We start from the raw sequence: 23,169 nt of genomic DNA, 5'->3' as shown, positions 1-23,169 counted from the left end.
AAAAAAAGTAACAATAATAACATCAACCCCTGGTCTAAGCTACTTGTGTTATCTGTAAATCCCAGACCCTGTATGAAAAAAGTATTGTAAAACTTTTTGTTCTGTTAGCTGATGCACGTAGCCCCCAGTCACGTTTCCCAAGCTTGCTCAATTTATCATGACCCTTTCCTGTGGACCCCTTAAAGTTGTAAGCCTTTAAAAAGGCCAAGAATTTTTTTTCTGGGGAGCTCAGCTCTTAAGATACGAGTCTGCCGACACTCCTGGCCAAATAAAGAAACTCTTCCTTCTTTAATCCGGTGTCTGAGGAGTTTTGTCTGCGGCTCGTCCTGCTACACTCCCAGCCCATCTTCTCCCCCGCACAATGGGCATGGTAACATCCTTAACACGCACCTCTCAGTGTGAAACCAACCCGCTGAGGTTACACACCAAGTTCCTGTAAGTGTTCTGCATTCGTTACTTTATTTTCCTTTTGAGATGAAGTCTCGCTGTGTTGCCCAGGCTGGAGTAGGGCAGTGGTGCAATCTCAGCTCACTGCAACCTCCACCTCCTAGGTTCAAATGATCCTCCCACCTCACCCTCCCAAGTAGCTGGGATTCCAGGTGTCCACCATCATGTCTGGCTAATTTTTGTATTTTTAGTAGAGTCAGGGTTTCACCGTGTTGGCCAGGCTGGTCTTGAACTCCTGAGCTCAAGCGATCCGCCCGCCTTACCCTCCCAAAGTGCTAGGATTACAGTGTGAGCCACTGCACCCAGCCTTTTCAAAAACAGGCCCTTTCCAGGAGGGGCATTACTACCAGTCCTGTTTTAGGAGGTAGGTGCTGAGGCCTGTGGTCACTTGCCCTTCCTGGACAGCCTGGCACCTAAACCCTTCCCTGCACTGAGTCTGGAAGGCAGACCTAGGCTCCAGTGATGTGCCCTGGACTGTCCAGGTGACTTGTGTTCCCAGATGCCCTTGCAGCCCAGCTTGGGCTGTACATGCCCCAGCGCTTGACTCTGAGCCAGAAGCTGAAGCAGAGCACAAGGCAGTGATCGTGGGGGGGCTCGGACACAAGGCAGTGACCATGGAGGGTTTGACACAGAACCCCTGCCAGGCTCAGGCACTGGGCACGCAGAAACCAAAAGGACCAGGGTGAAGCCAGCCCCAAGACTGAGTGGCAGGGGAGTGGTCAGACCAGCGCTCTCATCCTCCTTTCCGAAGTCTGACAACTGCCTTTCATCCACCTGCAGAGGCTGGAGATTTCCTCCCTGGAGAGAAGGAACTGGGGTTGCTCGCTGAGCTGACAAGAGGCGGCACCCTGGAAAGATGGAGCTGGCCAAAGCCTGTCCTCCATATGGAACATCCTCCTTGGTCAACGGCTCCAACTAAAGATGAGAGGATTGCTCAGGCGGCAGGACAGGCCACCCGAGACCTACCGACACTGACACCCAGGACCCCAGCGAAACAGTGGCCTTAGCAAGGGAGGTAGGTGCCATTATCATCACTCACGGATGTGGAACTCATGCTCAGAGGGTATGACCAACAGGTAGGTCCCCAGCCAGGAAGCTGAAGGGCTCAGACGCGAACCCAACTCAGTGTGGTGTTCGGCAGGTCCCTTCCAGGAGCCTCATCCCTGCCTCCATAGGATGGAGGTGGAGACAGCCCTCCTGAGGATACATTTCCTGCACTGCTTCCCACGGCTGTGCCCAGACTCCCAGAGCTTCTCTCATGCCGAGAGAGTCTGCGGTGGGAACCAAGACAGCAGACCCCAGGAAGCTGCTCCAGACAGAGTCCAGACAGAGCACAGACTCCGGGTCTACACACAGTGACTTTATTACTCTCTGGATGCTGGTGAACTGCCATCCCCAACCAGCTTCATGGGAGCAGGCATCTCTGTCCATCCCATGCCTTTGGGTCACGGGGGCAGCGAGATCAAGGAGCCCACAGCGACGCCCTGGGTTCAACTTGTCAGAGCCATCAGCCGCTGCCTCCCGCTGCCCCCCCAATCTGTCCTGTGGGAAGAGAATTCCTAGGGACAAGACCCAGACCCCTTTCCTTCAGCCTCCGCTTCATCAAGGGGGCCTGGCCTGTGGCTGCTCCTGAGCTCTTCCTCGCCTGCCCCTCAGGGGTCCCAGGTCCTCACCTCTGCTTTTCAGGCAGGAAAAGGGCGGGGAGAGAGGAATGGAGGAGGGTGAGGGAGGCTGGGCCGAAGGAGAGAGAAGGTGGGGGAAGGCGGAGACATTAGGAAGAGGCCCCTTCACACAGCGAGAGAGGCCGAGAAATCAGGGAGAAGAGGGGCTGAGGTGAGACCTGAGCAGGAAAGTTAAATCTGGGGGAAAAGGAGTTGGAAAGGAATAGAGAGGAAGGCGTTGGGAAGTTCAGACAAGGGAGGCGGCGGTGGAGGAGGGTGGGCGGGAGGGAAGGAGGAGGAGGGGAAGAGGCCAAGTGGCGCTGGGAGAGAGGAGGGACGGCCCAGGGGGCAGCACCAAGGGCGGGAGGCGCCGCGGGCTGGGCGGCGGCTAACCCAAGGGCCAGGGCGGGAAGGGGCCCCCACCATCGGGGCCCGGGGCGGCCGTCCCTTGCGTGCTGGCGGCTGCCCTGCCGTGGATGCGCTGGTGGCGCAGCACGTGCTCGCGGCGCCCGAAGCCCTTGCCGCACTCCCAGCAGGCAAAGGGCCGCGCTCCCGAGTGCGTCTTGCGGTGGCGCACCAGGTGCTCGCGCCAGTAGAAGGTCTTGCCACACTCGCAGCACGCGTGGGGCTTCTCACGGGCGGGCAGAGGGCGCAGCGCGGGCCCGGGGCTGCCGGGGTGCGTGTCGCGGTGGCGCCGCAGGTGCTCCTTGCGCCGAAAGGCCTTCCCGCACTCCGGGCAGGCGTGCGGCTTCTCGCCCGAGTGGCTCTGCCGGTGGCGCAGTAGGTGAGCTGGTTTCAGGGACGTCTTGCCGCACTCGGGGCAGGACGTGGTGCCCGGGGCCGCCAGGAAGGCGGGCAGGCCAGGCGCCAGCGGGGGGCTGCTGGGCTCCTGCTTGTAGGGGCGCACAGCCTGGGAGTCCCCAGGCGCCGGCCCCTCAGCCCCAGGGGCAGTGCCTGCTGGGAAAAGAAACAGAGTCAGCGTCTGGGTCTGCACCAGGGCAGGGCAGGCACAGCACAGGCTGAGGTGGAGGCAGGGAGGGAACGCTTAAAGCAGAAACCATTGGGGTGGGAAGAGGGCTGGGATGTGGGCTTCTTATTCATGCCTGTGTCCCCCGTACCTAGTAGTCCCTGGCATACAGTCAATGCCCCATACTTAAGAGTTGATGGCTGGCTGGCTGGATGATGGATGGGTAGATGAAGAATGTGTGGGTGGATGATGGCTGGATGAATAGATGGATGATGGATGGATGAATGTCCAGATGATGGATGGATGAATGTACAGATGATGGATGGATGAATGTACAGATGATGGATGGGTGGATGAAGAATGTGTGGGTGGATGATGGGTGGATGAATAGATGGATGATGGATGGATGAATGTACAGATGATGGATGGATGAATGTACAGATGATGGATGGGTGGATGAAGAATGTGTGGGTGGATGATGGGTGGATGAATAGATGGATGATGGATGGATGAATGTACAGATGATGGATGGATGGATGTACAGACGATGGATGGGTAGATGAAGAATGCGTGGGTGGATGAATGTCCAGAGGATGGATGGGTGGGTGCGTGGGTAAGTAGATGGATGGATGGGTAGATGATGAATGTGTGGGTGGATGAACGTCCAGATGATGGATCGGTGGGTGCATGGGTAGATGAGTAGATGGATGGATGGGTGGGTGATGATGGATGGATGACAGAAGGATGGTGGGATTGGTGTGAGGGGGAACAGGTGAAGGATGGATGGATGCCTGGTTGAATGACAGAGGGATGGATGGGTGAATGGGTGGGTATATGATAAAGAAATGGATAGGTGGAGGGTGGATGATGGCTAGATGGGTGCATGATGGAGGGATGGGTGGACCTCCAACCCCAAGGCCCACTGCACCCACAATGCCCGCCCCTTGGGTCCGAACCCTGGGGCTCCTCAAGGGCTGGGGTCCAGGTCTGCCCTTATCCTGGTGCCAGGATCGTTCACTGAACACCCCCATCCCCGGTGCTGGGGGCTGGCAGGGAGAACCAGGGAGGCCAGTGGCTCACCTAAGGGAACCATCCCGCTGTCCTCCTTTCCAGCTGTGGCCCCAGGGCCCTGCGTCACGTTCTGAGGCGCCCTTGTTGCTGACGACCCATCAGGGGAGGTTGCTGGCCCCTGAAATAAGAGCACACGTTTTGAACTCAGACACCTGAGTGACGGCCTCTATTTCTCCCTCTCCCCACCACCGTCAACCAGCTGTGGAATCCCATCCCTGCTGGGGGGAAGCCACAGTCATGCTGGGGGACACTGAAGCTGCCCCATGGAGAGGCCCACAGGTGAGGAACCAAGGCCTCCTGCCAACCCCCTGGCAGGGAGCCAACCTTCAAATGACAGCCCGGCCAACACTGCACTGTGACCTCACAGGAGACCCTGGGCCAGGTCCGCGTGTCCAAGCCACTCGCAGACTCCTGACCCACAGAGGCTTTCTGAGCTGACAGATGTTACTGTTTTACACCCAAGTTTGGGGTGACTTGTCAGGAAGCAAGAAGTAACTAATATACCTGTCTCAGACCAGCTTCTTCCTGCCCTTTGGATAAAGTGCTAGCTCCTTAGCAAAATGCAGAATACATAAGCTTTTTGGTGAGTCTGTCTTTCGCCAGGCTGGAGTGCAGTGGCTCGATCACCGGCTCACGCAAGCTCCGCCTCCAGATTCGCCATTCTCCTGCCTCAGCCTCCCAAGTAGCTGGGACTACAGGCGCCCGCCCTGCGCCCGGCTAATTTTTTGTATTTTAGTAGAAGCCCGAGGTTTCCACCGTGTGTAAGGATTAGTCGATCCTCCTGACCTCGTGATCCACCCGTCGGCCTCCCAAAGTGCTGGGATTACAGGCTTGAGCCACCCAGCCCAGCCTTTTTGGGAATGAGTCTCCCTCTGCTCGCCGGGCTGGAGTGCAGTGGCGGATCTCCGGCTCACTGCAAGCTCCGCCTCCCAGGTTCACATGTTCTCCTGCCTCAGCCTCCCAAGTAGCTGGGACTACAGAGCCCGCCATCTCGCCCGGCTAGTTTTTTTGTATTTTTTAGTAGAGGCGGGGTTTCACCGTGTTTGCCAGGATGGTCTCGATCTTCTGACCTGCGTGATCCACCCGTCTCGGCCTCCCCAAAGTGCTGGGATTACAGGCTTGAGCCACCGCGCCCGGCCTACATAAGCTTTTAACTTGGGAAAAACATAAACTAAGTTCAGAAACGACTTTTCTCGGCGTGAAACAGCAGAACAGCTGCCAAGCAGGATGGCACCAGCCAGGAAGACCAAAAATTTAAAAACTTTCAGTCCAACTCTGGTTGTGGTTTCTTTGCCCTACTACATCATTCCTCAAAACCACGTCCCCAAGGGAAGGGGATGGCAATTCTTCTGGTGCCGGTGACAGCTAAGCCACGCACCACACCTTTTCCCTGTTTCAAATCTTTTTGGTCACAGGAGTACCTGGATCATAAAGCAATCCTTGGTGTGAAAATTAGCAGTGCTTAGGCCGGGAGCGGTGGCTCAAGCCTGTAATCCCAGCACTTTGGGAGGCTGAGGCAGGCAGATCACGAGGTGAGGAGTTCGAGACCAGCCTGGCCAACATGGTAAAATCCTGTCTCTACTAAAGATACAAAAAATTAGCTGGGCGTGGTGCCACGCACCTGTAATCACAACTACTCGGGATGCTGAGGCAGGAGAATCACTTGAACCCGGGAGGCAGAGGTTGCAGTGAGCCAAGATCACGCCACTGCACTCCAGCCTGGGCAACAGAGTGAGACTCTGTCTCAAAAAAAAAAACAAACAAACAAAAACCCAGCAGGGGCAAACCATCTGCCCTCACTCTGACAGACAAGAAAACGTTTTCTAAAGAAGGGGTCAAGATACAGGAGCATGGGCGTGGCGGCTCATGACTGTAATCCCAGTGACTCAGGTGGCTGAGGCATGGGACGGGGGCTTGGCACAAGGCTGACTAGATCCTGGGTGCCTCCCAACCTGGCTATGGCACCGTGATGGGCTCAGGGCCCCATCGGAGAGTCAGAACAGCACAGTCTCACCCAGGCCCAGAGCACCACCCTGGACCACCCTCCAGCTCCTTGGCCCGTGGCGGGGCTCCCATGACCCTTGTGTGTTGTCGGCCACAGGCAGAGGCCGGGCAGGGGTGCTGTCCTGGCCTCAGCTCAAGGGCACCGGGGTCGACACACCTGAGAGTGGAGCCCGGGAAGCCGTGCCAGCCGGGGGTTCTCCCAGAGATCTTGGGCACAGAAAAGCCTGAGATCTACCCATTCCTCTGGGAACTTCCCGGTTTGAGGTCCCAGAGACAGGGGATGCTGGCCAGGCATCATCCACAGGAGGAGACATCCAGGGCACACCCACGCGGGGACAGGTGCCCCTTGCGGGGCCAGGCACACAGAAGCGGGGGAGCACGGAGCAGCCCCAGGCTCCTAGTCCTCCCTGTGATTTTGTGATATGTATACATTGGGTTCTGTCTATGGCTCCTGGCTCATGACTCCCACAGCCCTTGTTACAGTCTTGTTCTAACGCTGGGAAGTTTTAGGCCTCTGAAAGTCTCTCCCTGACCTTCTGCCCCACTTTCACCTGCTCTTCTTTCTCCGCAAGGCGGGCCTTAAAAACTAAAAATATACTTCAATCTTCCCCCACCTCTGGCTATAGAAAAATTTTCTGACCTAATTTATCTGATTGTGGCCATAACACCCCCCTTCAGAAGGGGTCCTGCCCCTACCCTGGAGGAAAGAAGGCTGAACAGGGAGGCCAAGAAGGGTCTGAACACACAGGCCTTGTGAGGTTTCCCTGCTCGGTCTACTCGGATTAGATCACACACGTTTTATCTAATCGCATTTCTACATGGCTGTCCATGCTTCAATTATACCTCTAACCAAGTCTCCGTAAAAGGCCCAAAGGACAGGGTTCAGGGAGCTTCAGAGAGCGGAACACGCGGAGGCGGACAGCGAAGTAAACCAGACCTCACCCTCATGCCGGGAGGAGGGTGCACCCCAAGTCCACAGGGACAGAGGCTCCTGCGCTCGGAACCCTTCCAGACCTCACGTACGTGGCTCTCCATCTGGCTGTTCGCCGGTATCCGTTAAAATCTCCTTGGTGATAAATCGGTAAACATGTCTCCCTGGTTCTGTGGGCACGCTAGCACATTAACCGAACCGGAGGAGCGGCTGCGGGAGCCCGACTTTCAGCCCGTCAGTTGGAAGCACGGATGAAATAACCTGGGGCTTGTGACTGGCATCAGAAATGGGGGGCCAGTCTTGGGGCGTGAGCCCTCAACCTGTGGGAGCTGGCGCTGTCTCCAGGGAGACCGTGTTGGAAATGCGTTAGAGGACACCCAGCTTGCATCTGCTGCAGAGCTGATTGCTTGTACAGTATGTGAGGGGACGCCCCCTCCAACATTTGGTCACACACGTCTTCTGTGGTCACTGATGCTGAGAATAGAAAAAGATACTGCGAGTGTGTTTTTTCCACAGATCCCCCTGCCCCTGAACCAGCTCTGTCACCTCGGGCAAGCTGCTTCCCTTCCCTGAGATGACTCCAGGACCTGGGACAGACCCTGCGGGGCTGCGTGGAGACTGGACAAGACGCCGCTGCTGTGCAGTGAGGATTAGCCCTGTCCAGAGAGGTCTGGCCTCTGCCCTCGGCTCCAGGGAGGGTCATGTCTACGCCCCCCGAACACACTGCCTGATGGCAGAGTCTGCTCACCTGGGGCACTGGACCACCTGGGTGGGCTGAGCCAACAGTGTGACTCAGGGTTGGGGATCTGGGCCACGTGCATCAGCTCTGCCTCTGCCGGGGCTGGAGGAGAAGGTCAGCATATCCACACACGCAACCCCAATCGACACCCAGGGCGCCGGGCTTGGGGGAGCGTCCCTGGCCAGCAGCTCCCCTGCATGCTGTCACACATTGTTGCCGAGAGGAGTTAGCGCTGTCCACACTCCACAGCGGGAGGACAGCTGGAAGCTCGGAGCACAGAGCCTTCCTCCACCCATTCCACACATCTATTTCCTTGGCTGGTTGTCATCTGTGTCCTTTCTCTGTAATAAGCTGTGACCCTGTGTGTGACTGACGGAGCCAATATGGCACGGCTAGGAACACACTGCCTGATGGAGCCCTCCTTACATCCATCCCTGGAGGGCTCAGGAATCCAGATTCCAAAATTGCAGCTGAGGAAGCCAAGGTTCTGAGAGTCCCAGACACGCGTCCAAGGTCACCCAGCTTGGAAGAGGTGGAGGCAGGACTCATATCCAGCTTTGAAGTCTGTGTACTTTAACTGAGAGACTCTGGTCGGCTTTGAAGTCTGTGTGCTTTAACTGAGAGACTTCCTAAGGATGGAGCATCCTCATGTATCTGGGCTAAGCTCCACCTGCCCCAGCACATCAGCCTGTCCACCCACTGCAGGTTCAAGCTGCCCATGTTCTGTTGAGGATCCCATGAGACTGGCTGCAACCTTCTTTTCCTGTGCTATCCTTGTCCTGTTAGGTGGTTGGGGGTGGGGGTGGCAGCCTTGCCAATGAGCTGGGGAACACCTTCCCTGTGTTCTGGAAGTTTGTGTGAAAGATGAGAAGATGAAGCTGGCATGGTGGCTCACGCCTGTAATCCCAGCACTTTGGGAGGCCGAGGTAGGCGGATCATAAGGGCAGGAGTTCAAGACCAGCCTGGCCAACATGGTGAAACCCCGTCTCTCCTAAAAATGCAAAAAAAATTAGCCGGGCGTGGTGACACACGCCTGTAATCCCAGCTACGCAGGATGCTGAAGCAGGAGAAGTGCTTGAGCCTGGGAGGTGGAGGTTGCAGTGAGCCGAGACCACGCCACTGCACTCCAGCCTGGGTGACAAGAGTGAGGCTCCACCCCCAAAAAAAGAACAGATGAGAATGATCAGTTCCTTGGAGGCCTGGCAGAACTTACACATAAAGTGCTGGAACTCAGTGCCTTCTATATGCGAAGGTCTTTCATCACCTTTTGATCTCCCCCTCTCTGGTTTCCAGACTCTCACATCTGCCACTACGTCATGAGCATATGCTGGTGATTTATGTTTTCCTAGAAAACTGTCCATTTCATCTAGGACTTTGAATGCATTGTGCACGCTGAACACGGTGTTCTCAAGAGCTGTCAAATCCGCTCCATCCCCGGCTTTGCTTCCACCATCAGTGTTTGTGCTGTTTCTTGTTTTCCCCCTAGTCAACTTGCTGAAGGTTTGCGCTATTCTGCCATTCTTTTCAAATATTGAGTCTGGGGTTTGATTATCAACCTGTCCTCTGCAAATCTGCTAAGTTTGGCTTTAACACTGAACAGCTACCCTGTGCTATTTTCCTGTGCTCCTGGCTGCCTCTGGAGCCCCACGGCCTCCCCTACAACTCTGACCTGAGACGCAGGCTGACTGGGGCATTTCCTGTCAAGCTAACCGGGTACTGGCTGCAGCTGCCTCTCCCCGCCTCCCAGGCCTACCCCACTGGCTTTTCTCTGCATTTCCCTGCTTGGCAGACGCCCTGCCCCCATCCGTCTCAAACTATCCCCTTTCCCTATTGTGTGCCTGAGGCCAGATGCTGAGTGACTACAGCCAGCTCATTCCATCTTTCTGGGCAGATCAGATTCTCTCTCCACAGAAGTGAGGAAGGCGACCATATCCTGGTCTTCCTGTCAAACCCTGTATTTCAAAGCAGGAGAAGAGGAGGCTGGGAAGGGTTAGCCATTCCCTCCAGAGCAGGAGAAGAGGAGGCTGGGAAGGGGTAGCCACTCCCTCAATGAGTATTTTTGTAGCACCTACTATGTGCCCAGCACCATCCTGAGCTCCAGGGACACATCGCTGAACAAGACAAGGCCCCAATCCACATGACGCTACATGAGACTATACTCCAGCTGGGGCTGGACATACCATAAAAAAATCATAAGCGAACTCCACAAGACAACGTAGCCAGGAGGGGGTTTCTCTAAGTCCCCTAGACTCTGAGGAGATGGAACAGTCCTTAGAACCATGGAGCCCGTGATTCCCAAATGGCCCCTGTTCTCCCTCGAATGGAAGAGTCTGCCCCCTCCTGGATGATGGGCTCGCTCTCTTTTTTTTTTTTTTTTTGAGACGGAGTCTCTCTCTGTCGCCCAGGCTGGAGTGCAGTGGCCGGATCTCAGCTCACTGCAAGCTCCGCCTCCCGGGTTTATGCCATTCTCCTGCCTCAGCCTCCCGGAGTAGCTGGGACTACAGGCACCTGCCACCTCGCCCGGCTAGTTTTTTGTGGTTTTTTTTAGTAAAGACGGGGTTTCACCGCGTTAGTCAGGATGGTCTCGATCTCCTGACCTCGTGATCTGCCCGTCTCGGCCTCCCAAAGTGCTGGGATTACAGGCTTGAGCCACCGCGCCCAGCCGATGGGCTCTCTCTCATTGGTGGTTCCCAACCCCAGTGGCTCACACAGGTCATGAGGCACTTTTTAAAAAAATGTGAAAGTCTAATAGTTGGCAAAGGATGCATTCAGAATAACGTGAACGAATCTCAAGGGCAAGAAAACAACCCAGTCTGAAAATGGCCGGAAGACTTTGCTGCAGACCAAATGTTTGTATGCCTCGCAAATTCTTATGTTGAAATCCTAACCCTGAAGATAATGAGATTACATGGGGTCTTTGGGAGGCGATTAGGTCATGAAGGGGGAGCCCTCATGAATGGGATTAGTGCCCTTCTAAGAAAGACCCCAAAGAAATCCCCTCACCCCTTCTGCCATGTGAGGACACAGCAGGAAGGCACTATCTGTGAACCAGCAAGAGGCCCTCACCAAACACTGAGTCAGCCTTGATCTCAAACTCTCCAGCCTACAGAACTGTGAGAAATACATTCCCTTTGTTTTCAGCCAGCAGCCTAGGGTACCTTGTTTCAGCAGCCCAAACAGACTAAGACGTCACATGACCCAGCAACCGCACTCCTGGGCGCTTACCCTAGATAAATGAAAATGTGTGTTCACACAGAAACGTATTCAGAGACGTAAACCAGTTCTATTAAAACAAACAAACAAACTGGAATCAACCCAAATGTCCTTCAACAGGAGAATGGAGACATTCAGTTAAAAAATTACTGAATCTGAGGCCCCACTCACCTCACAACCACAACTTCAAATCTGAAAGTAAAATCCTGGCAACAGTATATTTTTTTTGAGACAGAGTCTCACTCTGTCTCCTAGACTGGAGTGCAGTGGTGCAACCTTGGCTCGTTGCAATCTCCAGCTCCTGGGTTGGAGCGATTCTCCGGCCTCAGCCTCGTGAGTATCTGGGATTACAGGCATGTGCCACCACGCCCAGATAATTTTCATATTTTTAGTAGAGACGCAGTTTCGCCATGTTGGCCACACTAGTCTTGAACTCCTGACCTCAGGTGATCCGCCCACCTTGGCCTCCCAAAGTGCTGGGATGACAGGCATGAGCCACTGTGGCCGGCCGACAGTATTTTTTAAAAGCTACCAGGTAAGTTCTACCACATTCTACCAGCACAGGAGCCTCTCCTCGGCTGTCCTCTCTTTCTCATCGTGCAACGCCTCGGTGAAAACTCTTGAGGACAGGTGGGGACCCACAGACCAGATGCCGAGAAACTCCAATCCACAGCAGCGCCCCCAGATGTCAGCTGTCTCTACACCACCGTCAGCTGCAATGGCTATTGCCTGGGCTCTTATTGCTCTTCTTTACTTTTACCTAAAACTAAAATAACACTGACTTAAGGCCACATTGTATCATTGCCGGAAATGGAAAGCCAGTATCCTGTGCCAGAGAGAGAGGTCATGGGCAATTCAATCACTCACAGCAGTGTTATTCCAGTCCACGTGGACACGGATAGAAGAAGGCTCTGAGCCTGAGATCTGCTCTCATTAAAACAAGAGTAACAAATACAAGAGAGATGCTAAAGACATCCCAGAGCCACAGTAAGAGGTTTGCCTCGGAGCAAGCAGAGAGAGTGCAGGAGAGTCCTGATGGCCCTGGAGCCCAGCGATTGCCGAACTTTTAGATTCACTGAACCAATAGAACTCTCACTGCATCCCTGAGTGGAAGTTTTTTTTTTTTTTATTTTGCAAGATATATACATTAAAAGCAACAATAACCACCACCTACTTTTACCATCTTTTCCTAAAAGAACATTTTAATGCCAACGAAACAGATGGCATGAGCTCAGAGTAATAACAGTGGCTGAAATCTACCTAGACAGCACCCATGTGCCACGTCCTGTTCTGAGGAGTCATGGAAACTGGATAGGGCGCAACCCTGAGGCTAACGGATTCCATGTTAGTTCTATTCCACTCCCACTTCACCTTGCATTTACCTCACCTCTATGGCAGACAGAATAATGGCCCCAAAGACGTACATGGTCTGATCCCCAGAACCTGTCACCCGATGTCTCAGGGCAACAGGGACTCTGCAGATGTTAGGGAGTTAAGCACGGACATGGGGAAACTCTCCTGAACTATCCTGATGGGCCCAGTGTCATCACAGGCATCCTAAGACATGACCACAGTACACCATGGAATACTATGCAGCCATGAAAAGAAATGAGTTCATGTCCTTTGCAGGGACATGGATGAACTAGAAGCCGTCATCCTCAGCAAACTAACACAGGAACAGAAAACCAAACACCGCATGCTCTGATTCAGAAGTGGGAGCTGAACAATGAGAACACATGGCCACAGGGAGGGGAACATCACACACTGGGGCCTGTTGGGGGATGGGGGAAGGGGAGAGACAGTATTAAGACAAACACCTAAGGCATGTGGGGCTTAAAACCTAGATGACTGGTTGGTACGTGCAGCAAACCTTCATGGCACATGTAACAAACCTGCATGTTCAGCACATGTATCCCAGAACTTAAAGTAAAATAAATAAATAAATAAAAGAAGTGACCATGGGACCTAAGGGGGTCAAGGTCAGAGGAGTGATGGGGGATGGAAGCAGAGGTCGGCGTGCAGCACTCTGAGGACGGAGGAAGGGCCGTGAGCCAAGGAATGCGGGCAGCCTCCAGGTGCTGGAAAAGGCCCAAAACGGATTCTCTCCTAGAGCCTTGAGAAGAGATGTGGCTCTGCAGACAAAACCTTGATTTTGGAGCCTTGAGAAGGGATGTGGTTCTGCAGACACCTCGATTCTGGGCTTCTGACCTCCAGAACCGTAACAGACTTGTGTGATTTGTGAGCTGCTGGGTCTGCGATTTGTTACAACCTACTTTCGGGAACAATGACCCAGAAGGAGGGTGAGGATAGAGAAGCCAGAGCCGGCACAGAGGTGCCAGGAGGTGGGAGCAGAGGAGGGGTGAGCTGTATCCCAGACAATAAGAGGGGGGAGTGTTTAGGGGCTGGTCAGGCTGCTTGAGAAGGGAGATGGACGAGGCCACTGGCAGCCTTGACAGGAGCTGCTCCCTCTGGAAGAAAGGAAGGACGCCCGGCTGCCGTGGACTGAAGGCTTTGCTTGCTTTGCCTCACTGAGATGCCACCTCTCTGCTGCTACATCCCAGCACCCAGCAGGCACTCGGCACGCACTTACGAGGAACACCCGGCCGCTCTGACTCTTCACCCTCCTGCCACTGGGGACTCAGGCCTCGCGCAAACACCCCCTCACTCAGGGCCGTTGCACTGGCTGCTCCCGCGGCCTGGACCACTCTTCTCAGAGGTCTCTGCGTGGCTGCCTGCCGCTCATCACCAAGGCCCCACGCAGCAGCCACCAGCCAAGGGAGAGTGCCACTACTGAAAGGATGGTATTTTGAATACATTGGGGTCCATGAAGTAAATTCACCTTTTTTAAATGTGGTGACTAGAACACTTAAGATGGCGTCTGCGGCTCACATAACACATCCCCCCGGGACAGGACTCTAAGCCAGGCTGGCAGCTTCCCCAACGGGGCCAGGCAGTCAACGTTTCCAGCTCCTCGGGCCCTCGGTGGTCCTCACGGTGGCCAGCGTCGGCCCCAGGTGACGTGAGTGGATGGGTGTGGCTGTGCACCTCACGGTGGCCAGCGTCAGCCCCAGGTGACGTGAGTGGATGGGTGTGGCTGTGCACCTCACGGTGGCCAGCGTCAGCCCCAGGTCACGTGAGTGGATGGGTGTGGCTGTGCACCTCACAGTGGCAAGAGTCAGCCCCAGGTGACGTGAGTGGATGGGTGTGGCTGTGCACCAAGCCTTCACCCAGAACGTGAGTCGGCCCTTGCCTGCTGTGCGGTCAAGCAACCAACCCCGCCCAGAGAGAGGCCTGGCTTTGCCCTCCACCCTGGGAAGTTACCTCTGAGCCCTTGGAACGTCCTGCATGAGGAAGGTCTGCCTGCCCGGGGGCCTCAGGCCAGCCCAACAGCAAGATGGATTTGAGGGGGAGTTTGGGCCGGGGTATCCTTGACTTTCGGGGGGCTGGAGGCTGAGGTCAGCCACACAGAGCAGGGAGAAGTCCCCAGTGAGAACCCGGGACACCAGGGTTTGAGGAGCGTCCCTGGCTGGCAACGCTCCCTGCGTGCGGGCGGAGTGCGGGGAGAGGACAGCTGGTAACTGCGCTCCCTGGAGCCTTCCTGGCCCTCTTCCCAGCTGCTTCCAGCGCGTCCTTCTCCGTGATAAGCCGTGACCGTGAACACGGCTGTGAGTCCTTCTAGAGAACTCGCAAGTATGCCAGGGTCCTGGGGCCCTCCTGACTTGCAGCTAGTGTTGGGACGGAGGCGCCCCACGTGGACTGGCCCTCCACCCTGTGCCGCAGCCTCCCCACCGTGAGGCACACTGGTTGTCAGGGGTTCAGCGGTGCTCCTCCGTGGGCTTCCTGGTGGCTTCCCGGCTGCCCTCCACGCTCCCTTCCCCGCTTGCAGCCCCGCCAGCCTCACCCAGAGCTCCTCCAGCAGGGCCACCGCCTCCTCGCCGCTCTGCGGCTGCCGGCTGCACACCCAGGCCTGCGTGTCGGCGGGCAGCGCGCTCAGGAACTGCTCCAGCACCAGCAGCTCCAGCATCTGCTCCTTGGTGTGCACCTCGGGCCGCAGCCAGTCCCGGCACAGGGCGCGGAGCAGCCCCAGGGCCTCGCGCGGGCCCGGCGCGTCGCCCAGGTGGAAGCGGCGGAAGCGGTGCCACGGAGAGTCCAGCGCCAGGCCCTCGGCCTCCTGCTTCACGGGCACCGCCACCTCCATGGGGCCTCCCGGACCACAGCGCCTGCAGGGAACAGGCCAGTGAGACCCCCGCCCGCCGAGACCCCTGCCCACGGTGCCCAGACTCACACTGGGACCCACGCTCCTTTTTTTCACTTTTTATTATTTTGAAACGGAGTTTCGCTCTCTCCCCCAGGCTGAAGTGCAGTGGCGGATCTCGGCTCACTGCAACCTCGGCTCCCGGGTTCAGGCAGTTTTCCTGCCTCAGCCTCCCAGGTAGCTGGAATTACAGGCACCCGCCAGCACGCCTGGCTAATTTTTGTATTTTTAGTAGAGACGGGGTTTTGCCATGTTGGCCAGGCTGATCTCGAACTCCTGACCTCAGGTGATCCGCCCACCTCGGCCTCCCAAAGTGCTGGGATTACAGGCGTGAGCCATGGCACCCAGCCTGGGACCCGTGCTTCTGAGCCGCCCACGTACCCAGGATAGGCCTGGCCTCTGTGCCTCGGTTTCCCCTGTAAGATAAAGCACTCACCTGCCCCGCCTGGCCCAGGGGCAAAGAGGTCTCTGTGAGGGGGCGGCGCTCACTCACGTGGTGCGGAAAGGGCGTGCAGTCCTGGGATCCCAGGGAGCCAAGTCAAGGCTAGGCCCCTCCGTGGGCCCCGGGCCTCTGTGCCTCAGTCCTGCAGCTCCTCCCACAGCCTGTCCTGAGGATTCAACCAGAAAACACAGGAAGAGCTTGCAGCAGGCCTGGCAGTAGTGGGTCACCATCAGCACCACCCTCACTGGACTTGTGGGACAGTGCACCCCATACCCTGGTAGCAGACGCTTGGCAGCCTACTCAGAAGCCACCCCAGCTAACTGCTGTGGCCGGAATTTGTCCCCCAAAATTCTTTTCTCCCGTAATACTCCAGAGGTGTTGTGGGGCGGGCTGGCGCCTGAGCCCCATGGGGTCGTCAGGGTCCCTTGGAAGCTTTCACCCCAGTGTGACCGTATTTGGAGATGGAGCTTTTAGCTGGTAATGAAGGTTAACTGAGGTCACAAGGGCTGGGCCTAATAGGACTGTGGCCTTGTAAGAGGAAGGAACACTGGGACTCTGTCCATCTCTGCCAACAGGAGCACACAGCAAGGAGGCCGCCTGCAGCCTGGCAGAGGCCCTCACCAGGAACTGACCATGATGGCATTCTGAGCTTCCCGCCCCCAGAACTGAGAAATAAGCTCGTGTTTAAGCAGTTCAGTCCATGGAGCTCCTCTATGACAGCCTGTCCCAGTCCCTTCTGCTGCGAATTTGCGATCTGGGTGTCAGTACTGACACTGACGGGTTCTGGTGAGCATCTCTTCCAGGCTGCGGACGGCCTCCTTTGGTGTCCTCCCGTGGCGGAGAGCAGAGAAAGGCAGTGAGCTCTCCTGTCTCTATTTTTTTTTTTAATTTTTGTTTTGAGACGGAGTCTCACTCTGTTGCCCAGGCTGGAGTGCAGTGGTGCGATCTCGGCTCACTGCAATCCGCCTCCCGGGGTCAAGTAATTCTCCTGCCTCAGCCTCCCGAGTAGCTGGGATTATAGACGCACGTTACCACGCCCAGATAATTTTTGTATTTTTAGTAGAAACGGGGTTTTGCCAGGTTGGCCAGGCTGGTCTCGAACTCCTGACCTCAAGTGATCCACCTGCCTTGGCCTCCAAAAGTGCTGGGATTACAGGCATGAGCCACCACGCCCGGCCGTGATTGCCATTTTTAAATGCATTAATAAATACTTTAAAATTTTCTATTTCAGTTTCTACTGTGATATGTAACAATAGATATGACTCCCATCAATAAAAGCATGTTAGGGTCTTCAGTAATTTTGAAGGTAGAAAGGAGTCCTGACTTCAAAACATTTGAGAAACAGTGGTCTCCGAGCTGGTGGGCCAAATCTGGCCTGCAGCCTGTTTCACTTAAGTCTCAGTGGCACACATCCGTGCCCACTTGCTCATGCACTGTCCACGGCCACCTTGGAGCTACTGAGTGGCTGTGACAGGGCCTGGGGAGCCTGCAAGGCTGTCCACAGAGCCCAAGATAGTTATTCGCTGGCTCTTTACAGGAAAAGATTGCAGGCCCCTGACCTCAAGGACACTGGAAGATCAGGACAGAAGGGACCCGATGACCCCATGGGGCTCAGGCGCCAGCCCGCCCCAGAACACCTCTGGAGTATTACGGGAGAAAAGAATCAGTTCTATCCTATCTGGGGCCCTGTACTTGGGGTCTCTTCATTACGGCAGCTTGACCTGTATCATGAGGAACCACAGCAAAGTCCCCTTGACCACAAGGAAGCGGGTGGGCACGTCATCTGCTTCTAGCCAGTGGGGTCTGAGAGGAAGTCTGGGTTCAGACCATTTTCCTCCTGATACAACCAAAGCCTGGGCTCCTGACCGCCATGTCACTAACCACAAACGTCATGTCATTGCTGGGACGCCTGCCACAAGACCCCAGTGTCTGCCTGCTCTTGCCACCTAGAGTCGAATCACTCCACAGTGATCACAAAAACTTTTTCACTGTAAATCCCTGTCACTTCCTTGCTCAACACCCTCCAACTGCTTCCTGTGATGCTCAAAACCCAAATTCCTTACCATGGCCATGAGACCATGCAGCCCGGCCCTACTTTCTCATCTCTGCCCACTCCCGGATTCTCTGTCCTCCAGTCACAATGGCTCCCCTTTTCTTTTCTTTTTTTTTAAGACAGGGTCTCTCTCTGTCGCCCAGGCTGGAGTGTGGTGGTGTGACTTCTCAGCTCATTGCAGCCCTGACCTCCCGGGCTCAAGCCATCCTCCTGGCTCAGCCTCCTGAGTAGCTGGGACCACAGGCAGGCACCAACACACCCAGCTAATTTTTATATTTTTTGTAGAGACAGGGTCTCACTATATTGCCCAGGCTGGTCTCAAACTCCTGGATTCAAGTGATCCTCCCAACTCGGCCTCTCAAAGTGCTGGGATTACAGGAGTGAGCCACTGTGCCCAGTCTGGCTCACTTTCTATCTTCTCAGTCTGAAGGCCAGTGCCCACCACAGGGCCTCTGCACCTGCTGCTGCCTCCCCCTGGATCACTCCTTTCCCCCTTATCTTTGCTTACCTGACTCCTCATGACGGAGGCCTCAATGCAATTATTCCCCCCTTGGAGAGCCTCCCCAGATCACCCCCTCCAATGCTGCACCCACATGCCCTTCCCCCAATTGCTAACATGTCACCCTTATTAGTTTTCTTTTAGCATTTAACAAGATCTAGTGTTACGATACCTGTGTGCTGACTTTCTTCACTACAATTCAAGCTCCATGCGGGCAAAAGACTACGCATTTCAACCCCAGCATTCTGGCTAGCACTCAAACTTTACAGGCTGATCAATCCCATGAGGTTGGTGTTACTACCCCCAAGTTGCAGATGGAGCAAGGGGAGATGTCTTATCCAAAGTCACTCAGCTAACATGTGGCAGAGCCTGGACTCACACATCCACATCTGTCTGGCTCCACAGACAGGCCACAGCATTACCTCCCACCCCACCCACCCATCAGTTTAAGGACTGATGAACCCGGGAGCAGGCAGAAAGGCTTATTGGAAGACCCAGGCCAGATGCAAGTCTCAAAAGCCACACAGAGGCCTGCTCTGCCATAAAAAAGATCCCTTCTGGGACTAAGGAGGAATTTCTGCCAGAGAGCAAGGCCACAGGCCATCAGGCTGACCCTGTTTGCAATCTCAGAGGTGATCACAGGTCACTACGCCCTGGGCTGTCCAGAAAGTGAGCTCTTTGGGGCAGTGACCAAGTCCAACTCTTCTCTGGGTTCCTGGGGCCACCCAGCAGAGGGCCTGCACCCAAGAAAGCACATGCTGTTAAGGGCATCCCACCATGTAAATCCACCCTACCATCCAATAAGCGCCCTGTGCTATGTGCATTCAACAGCTGTAACCCTGCTGCCTAGCTGTCTGTGTCCACAAAGCACAGTCCAGCCCTGAGCCAGGCAGCCTGGATGCCTCGAAGACAGCCACTGAGTGGCTAGTGTCTTATCCTGCCCCACCCAACCTTCCCAACAGACCTGTGAGCTGGGGAGAGGGGTCCCCTTATACCATAGGGAGATGCTCGGAGAGTGAAGGAGCCACAAATGGGACCCAGATGTGACTCCAGAGTCCACACCAGTTCCAACCAGTACCCCGGCGCCAGCACCCACGCATGCTGGGCTAATATCATGGCTAAGAGGCTGTGGAGCTTGGCTGCCTGGCTTCAACTTCCAGCTCTGCCACTCATCAGCAGTGTGACTGTGGACGTGTGACTTGCCCTCTCTGTGCTTCATTTCTCCACCTGTGACACAGGGCTAACAATAGCTCCCTCCTCTCAAGAGGCTGCTGGGAGCAGGAGTTAGAAGCAGCCTGCAAAGAGTAGGTGCTCGACAAAGACCGGTTTGTCTACTCCAGAGTTTCCCAACCTCGACATTAATGGCACTTGTGTTGTGGGAGGCTATCCTGTGCAACACACAATGTCTACCAGCATCTCTGCCTCTTTTCATGAGATGCCAGCAGCACTTCCAAGGTTGGAAAAACAAATAAAAGTCTCCAGACATTGCCACATGTCCCCTGGGGGACAAAACCACTCCTGGTTGAGAGCCGCTAGCCCACTGGACAAATATTTACCTACAGCACAAAGGCTCTGGGGCAAATTCCAGCTCTGCCTCCTACCAGTTCTGTGTCCTTGGACAAGGTACAAGGCACCTTTTGTAACACACTGTATCTCCATTTCGCTGACTGTAAAGTGATGGAAAACAAAAATGCTGAGAACCACACCTGGCTAGTAAGTGTCCAGTCAGACTTAGAGTTACTTTGTTGAAGGTTTCCTGCAAGGTGCCCAGGGGACACTGCTGTGAACAGGCACACAGATTAAAATACTAAGTATACACTGGAATAGGCATTAAGATGGATATAGACGAGGGTGACTCATCCTCACTGGGGTAGAGGTGGCGGGAGTCAACTTCAGATGACAATAAACAGTTTCTAAGCACTTTACACATATTACCGAAGGTAATAATGCCTTGCAACAAGCTAAAAAGGCAGATGCTCCTCAACGAGTTATCTTCAGGAATCTCACAGCTCTGTAAAAGTTGCACTTGTAGAAGCAGCGCACAAAAAGAGCCACCTGCACTGTATCTACGTTACGACAATAACCATCGTCCCCGGAAGCCCCTGCCCGCAAACCTTTCCGAAGGGGTCCGGTCCCGGCGCCCCCAGACTCCTTTGTAGGGTCCAGCTTCCCACTCAGCTTTCATCTCACAGCCCACCCCTGCTTGGGTCCCCTTCCCTTCCCCCACCTGTCCTTCCCCCTTCCCTCCCCCATCTGTCCCTCCCCCGTCCCGCCCCTCCCCCGTCCTCTCCCTCCATTCCATTCCACCCCTCCATTCCCCCCCCCCCCCTTCCTCCTCCACTGGAGTCTCCATCTCCATCTCCCCCCTTCCGTCCATTCCTTCCCCCCCTTCCACTCTCCATTCCATCCACCTTCCATCCATTCCTTCCCCCCACCCCATTCCACTCCCTGATCCATGCTCCGGGTCCGCTCGTTTCCGCCCAACCAGCTCCCCCCATTGCATTCCAGCCTCAGGCAGACACAACTCCCAGGAAGCATCGCGGCAAAGGCCACTGCCCATTGGCCCTCGCCGTGGGGACCCGCTCACCCTTGTGCATGCACTGCTCTTCCCCAACACTGGAACTACATTTCCCAAGATGCACGAAAGCGTCGTCTGCGGCCTATTGGGCCTTGACGGCGCAAGTGTCGCGGGCTCTCTGAGCGCGTCAGGCTTTGGAATACATTTCCCAGAATGCACGAGGAGGCTTCCCAGTAGTCTGCGCGCGGGCCCTGGGCATGCGCAGACGTGTCGAGAAAAAAAAAGAGGGAGGAGTAGGAGGAGCCATGGCGGCGCTGTTGTGGAGATTAGGGGAGGTCGGGCACCGCCGGGCATTTGGGAGGTGGGGCCTCCAGAGCTCTAGAAGCTGGCAAGCGAAGAGGAGGAGGAGACCAGGCTAGAGTTCTGCGCCAATCAGGAGTGCAGGCTACGTCTCCTTGACTACGGATCGCTTTTTTTGTGTGTGTGTCCTCACTCTCCACCCGGGCAGAACTTAAGAGCCGATGTGGGTGCCAGGAATCAGGACGTGAGCGGGCTGCCCTCCTGTTCCGGGGTGGGCGGTGGTTCAGGAGGGGGCCAGCGCGGGGGCCTCGGTTTGGCTCTTCCTGTGTGAACCTGGACAGGACACCGTCCTCTCTTTAGCCTCAGTTTTTCCTGGTGTGAACTGGGGGACAGGGCTACGTGCCGCGCGTCCTCGCTCTGCCCCATTGGACAGACTATTTCCCCGTCCTGAGGCCTCAGTTTCTGCATCTCAGGACTCCGAAGAAGACAGACATCCTAAGAGATCAGCTGACGCCCTTTATCTAGACAGTTCCAGACCTGATTATGGCTCATACAAGCCCTACCTCAGCCCGCGGCATATTTCCTCCTCTGTACAACAAGGATAAGAGAATCCCCTCCCCTCCCCCACCTCCCCGGCTGATCCGAAGACTCTGCGCCGTAAAAAGGAAGACAGTGGCTTACCCATAACAAGCATTCATTACATGGAGGTTGTTCCTCTTACCATATTCATAAATGAACAACTTGCCCCAGGTTTCACATGCGATGAGTGGTTGACTTAGAACCTCGTGACCAGTTTGCCCACAGTGGCCTAACCTGCCCTGGCCCACCTATCTACCCTCTGTCTTCTCGTGTTTAATGAGTTCCAGTCATGCCTCCTTTCTGCTCCTAGAACACGGTGATCTTCTTCCCACTCACATCCGATGGCCTACTTGACATCTCCACTTGGATTTCTTAATAGGCATCTCAAACCTAAGGTGGACAGTAGAGAATTTTTCTCCCCTACCTTGTGAAGAAACTTATTCCTTCCCATTACTCTATCATCTTAGATAGCAAGTCCATCATTCACCCAAATGTTCAGGCCAAAAATAGAAAAGCAGCCCTTGATTCTTTTTTTGTTTGTTTTGTTTTGTTTTTTGATACGGGGTCTGGCTCTGTCGCCCAGGCTGGAGTGCAGTGATGCGATCACAGCTCACTGCAACCTCCGATTCCCAGTCTCAAGCGATTCTCGTGCCGCATCCTCCTGAGCAGCCAGGACTACGGCCGTGCACCACCATGCCCAGCTAATTTTTGTATTTTTAATAGAGATGGGATTTGCCGTGTTGGCCAGGCTGGTCTCAAACTCCTGGCCTCAAGTGATCTGCCTCCTCGGCCTCCCAAAGTGCTGTGATTGCAAGCGTGAACCACCATGCCCAGCCAATTCCTCTTTTTCATCACCTGCCGCATGCAATCTGTCATCAGGTCCTATTGGTTCTGTCTTCAGAATAGAGTCAGAAGCTGTCCACAGCTCTCCTGTCTACGGCTACCACCTGGTCTAAGTCCCCATAGCTTCTTTAGACATTGTCATGCTTCCACTCTGGCCTCTTCTGCTTCCTGCCCCTCCCCCAGTTCCTACTCCACACAGCGGCCAGAGGGATCTTTCTTTTTATTGTGGTAAAATATGTATAAGATAAAAATTACTGTCTTAATCATTTTTAAGGTACAGTTCAGTAGCATTAAGTACGTTCAAGCGAGGCCGGGCGTGGTGGCTCACGCCTGTAATCCCAGCACTTTGGGAGGCCGAGGCGGGCAGATCACAAAGTCAGGAGTTCAAGACCAGCCTGGTAAACAAGGTGAAACCCTGTCTCTACTAAAAATATAAAAATTAGCTGGGTGTGGTGGCGGGTGCGTGTAATCCCAGCTACTTGGGAGGGTGAAGCCAGAGAATCACTTGAACCTAGGAGGCAGAGGTTGGGGTACAGGGAGCTAAGACTGTACCACTGCACTCCAGTCTGGGCAGCAGAGTCAGACTCTGTCTGTCACCCAGGCTGGAGTACAGTGGCTCAGTCTCGGCTCACTGTGACTTCCCCTCC

General features: G+C 55.1%; 1 protein-coding gene across 8 annotated transcripts; it reads right to left on the bottom strand.

Annotated features, from left to right (window-relative positions):
* Positions 1–1,786: 1,786 nt before the first annotated feature.
* On the bottom strand, positions 1,787–20,516 carry ZNF444 (zinc finger protein 444). Of its 8 annotated transcripts, none has more exons than XM_017952709.3 (6): positions 20,397–20,516; positions 18,292–19,949; positions 15,725–15,896; positions 14,935–15,253; positions 4,156–4,264; positions 1,787–3,065 (listed from the first exon to the last, which is right to left on the bottom strand). In XM_017952709.3, the coding sequence occupies exons 4-6, from the start codon at positions 15,229–15,231 to the stop codon at positions 2,497–2,499; spliced, it is 975 nt and encodes a 324-aa protein (XP_017808198.1). In that variant the 5' UTR covers positions 15,232–15,253; positions 15,725–15,896; positions 18,292–19,949; positions 20,397–20,516; the 3' UTR covers positions 1,787–2,496. The 8 variants fall into 8 exon arrangements, with proteins under 8 accessions (XP_017808198.1, XP_017808197.1, XP_009193664.1 ...); XM_017952708.3 differs by having other exon boundaries at positions 20,218–20,515; XM_009195400.3 differs by lacking the exon at positions 18,292–19,949 and having other exon boundaries at positions 20,218–20,515.
* Positions 20,517–23,169: the final 2,653 nt, after the last annotated feature.

The sequence above is a fragment of the Papio anubis genome, chromosome 20 (assembly GCF_008728515.1).
Source record: "Papio anubis isolate 15944 chromosome 20, Panubis1.0, whole genome shotgun sequence".
In the NCBI taxonomy this organism is placed as follows: Eukaryota; Metazoa; Chordata; class Mammalia; order Primates; family Cercopithecidae; genus Papio; species Papio anubis.
This window is presented reverse-complemented; position numbering and strand designations above follow the sequence as displayed.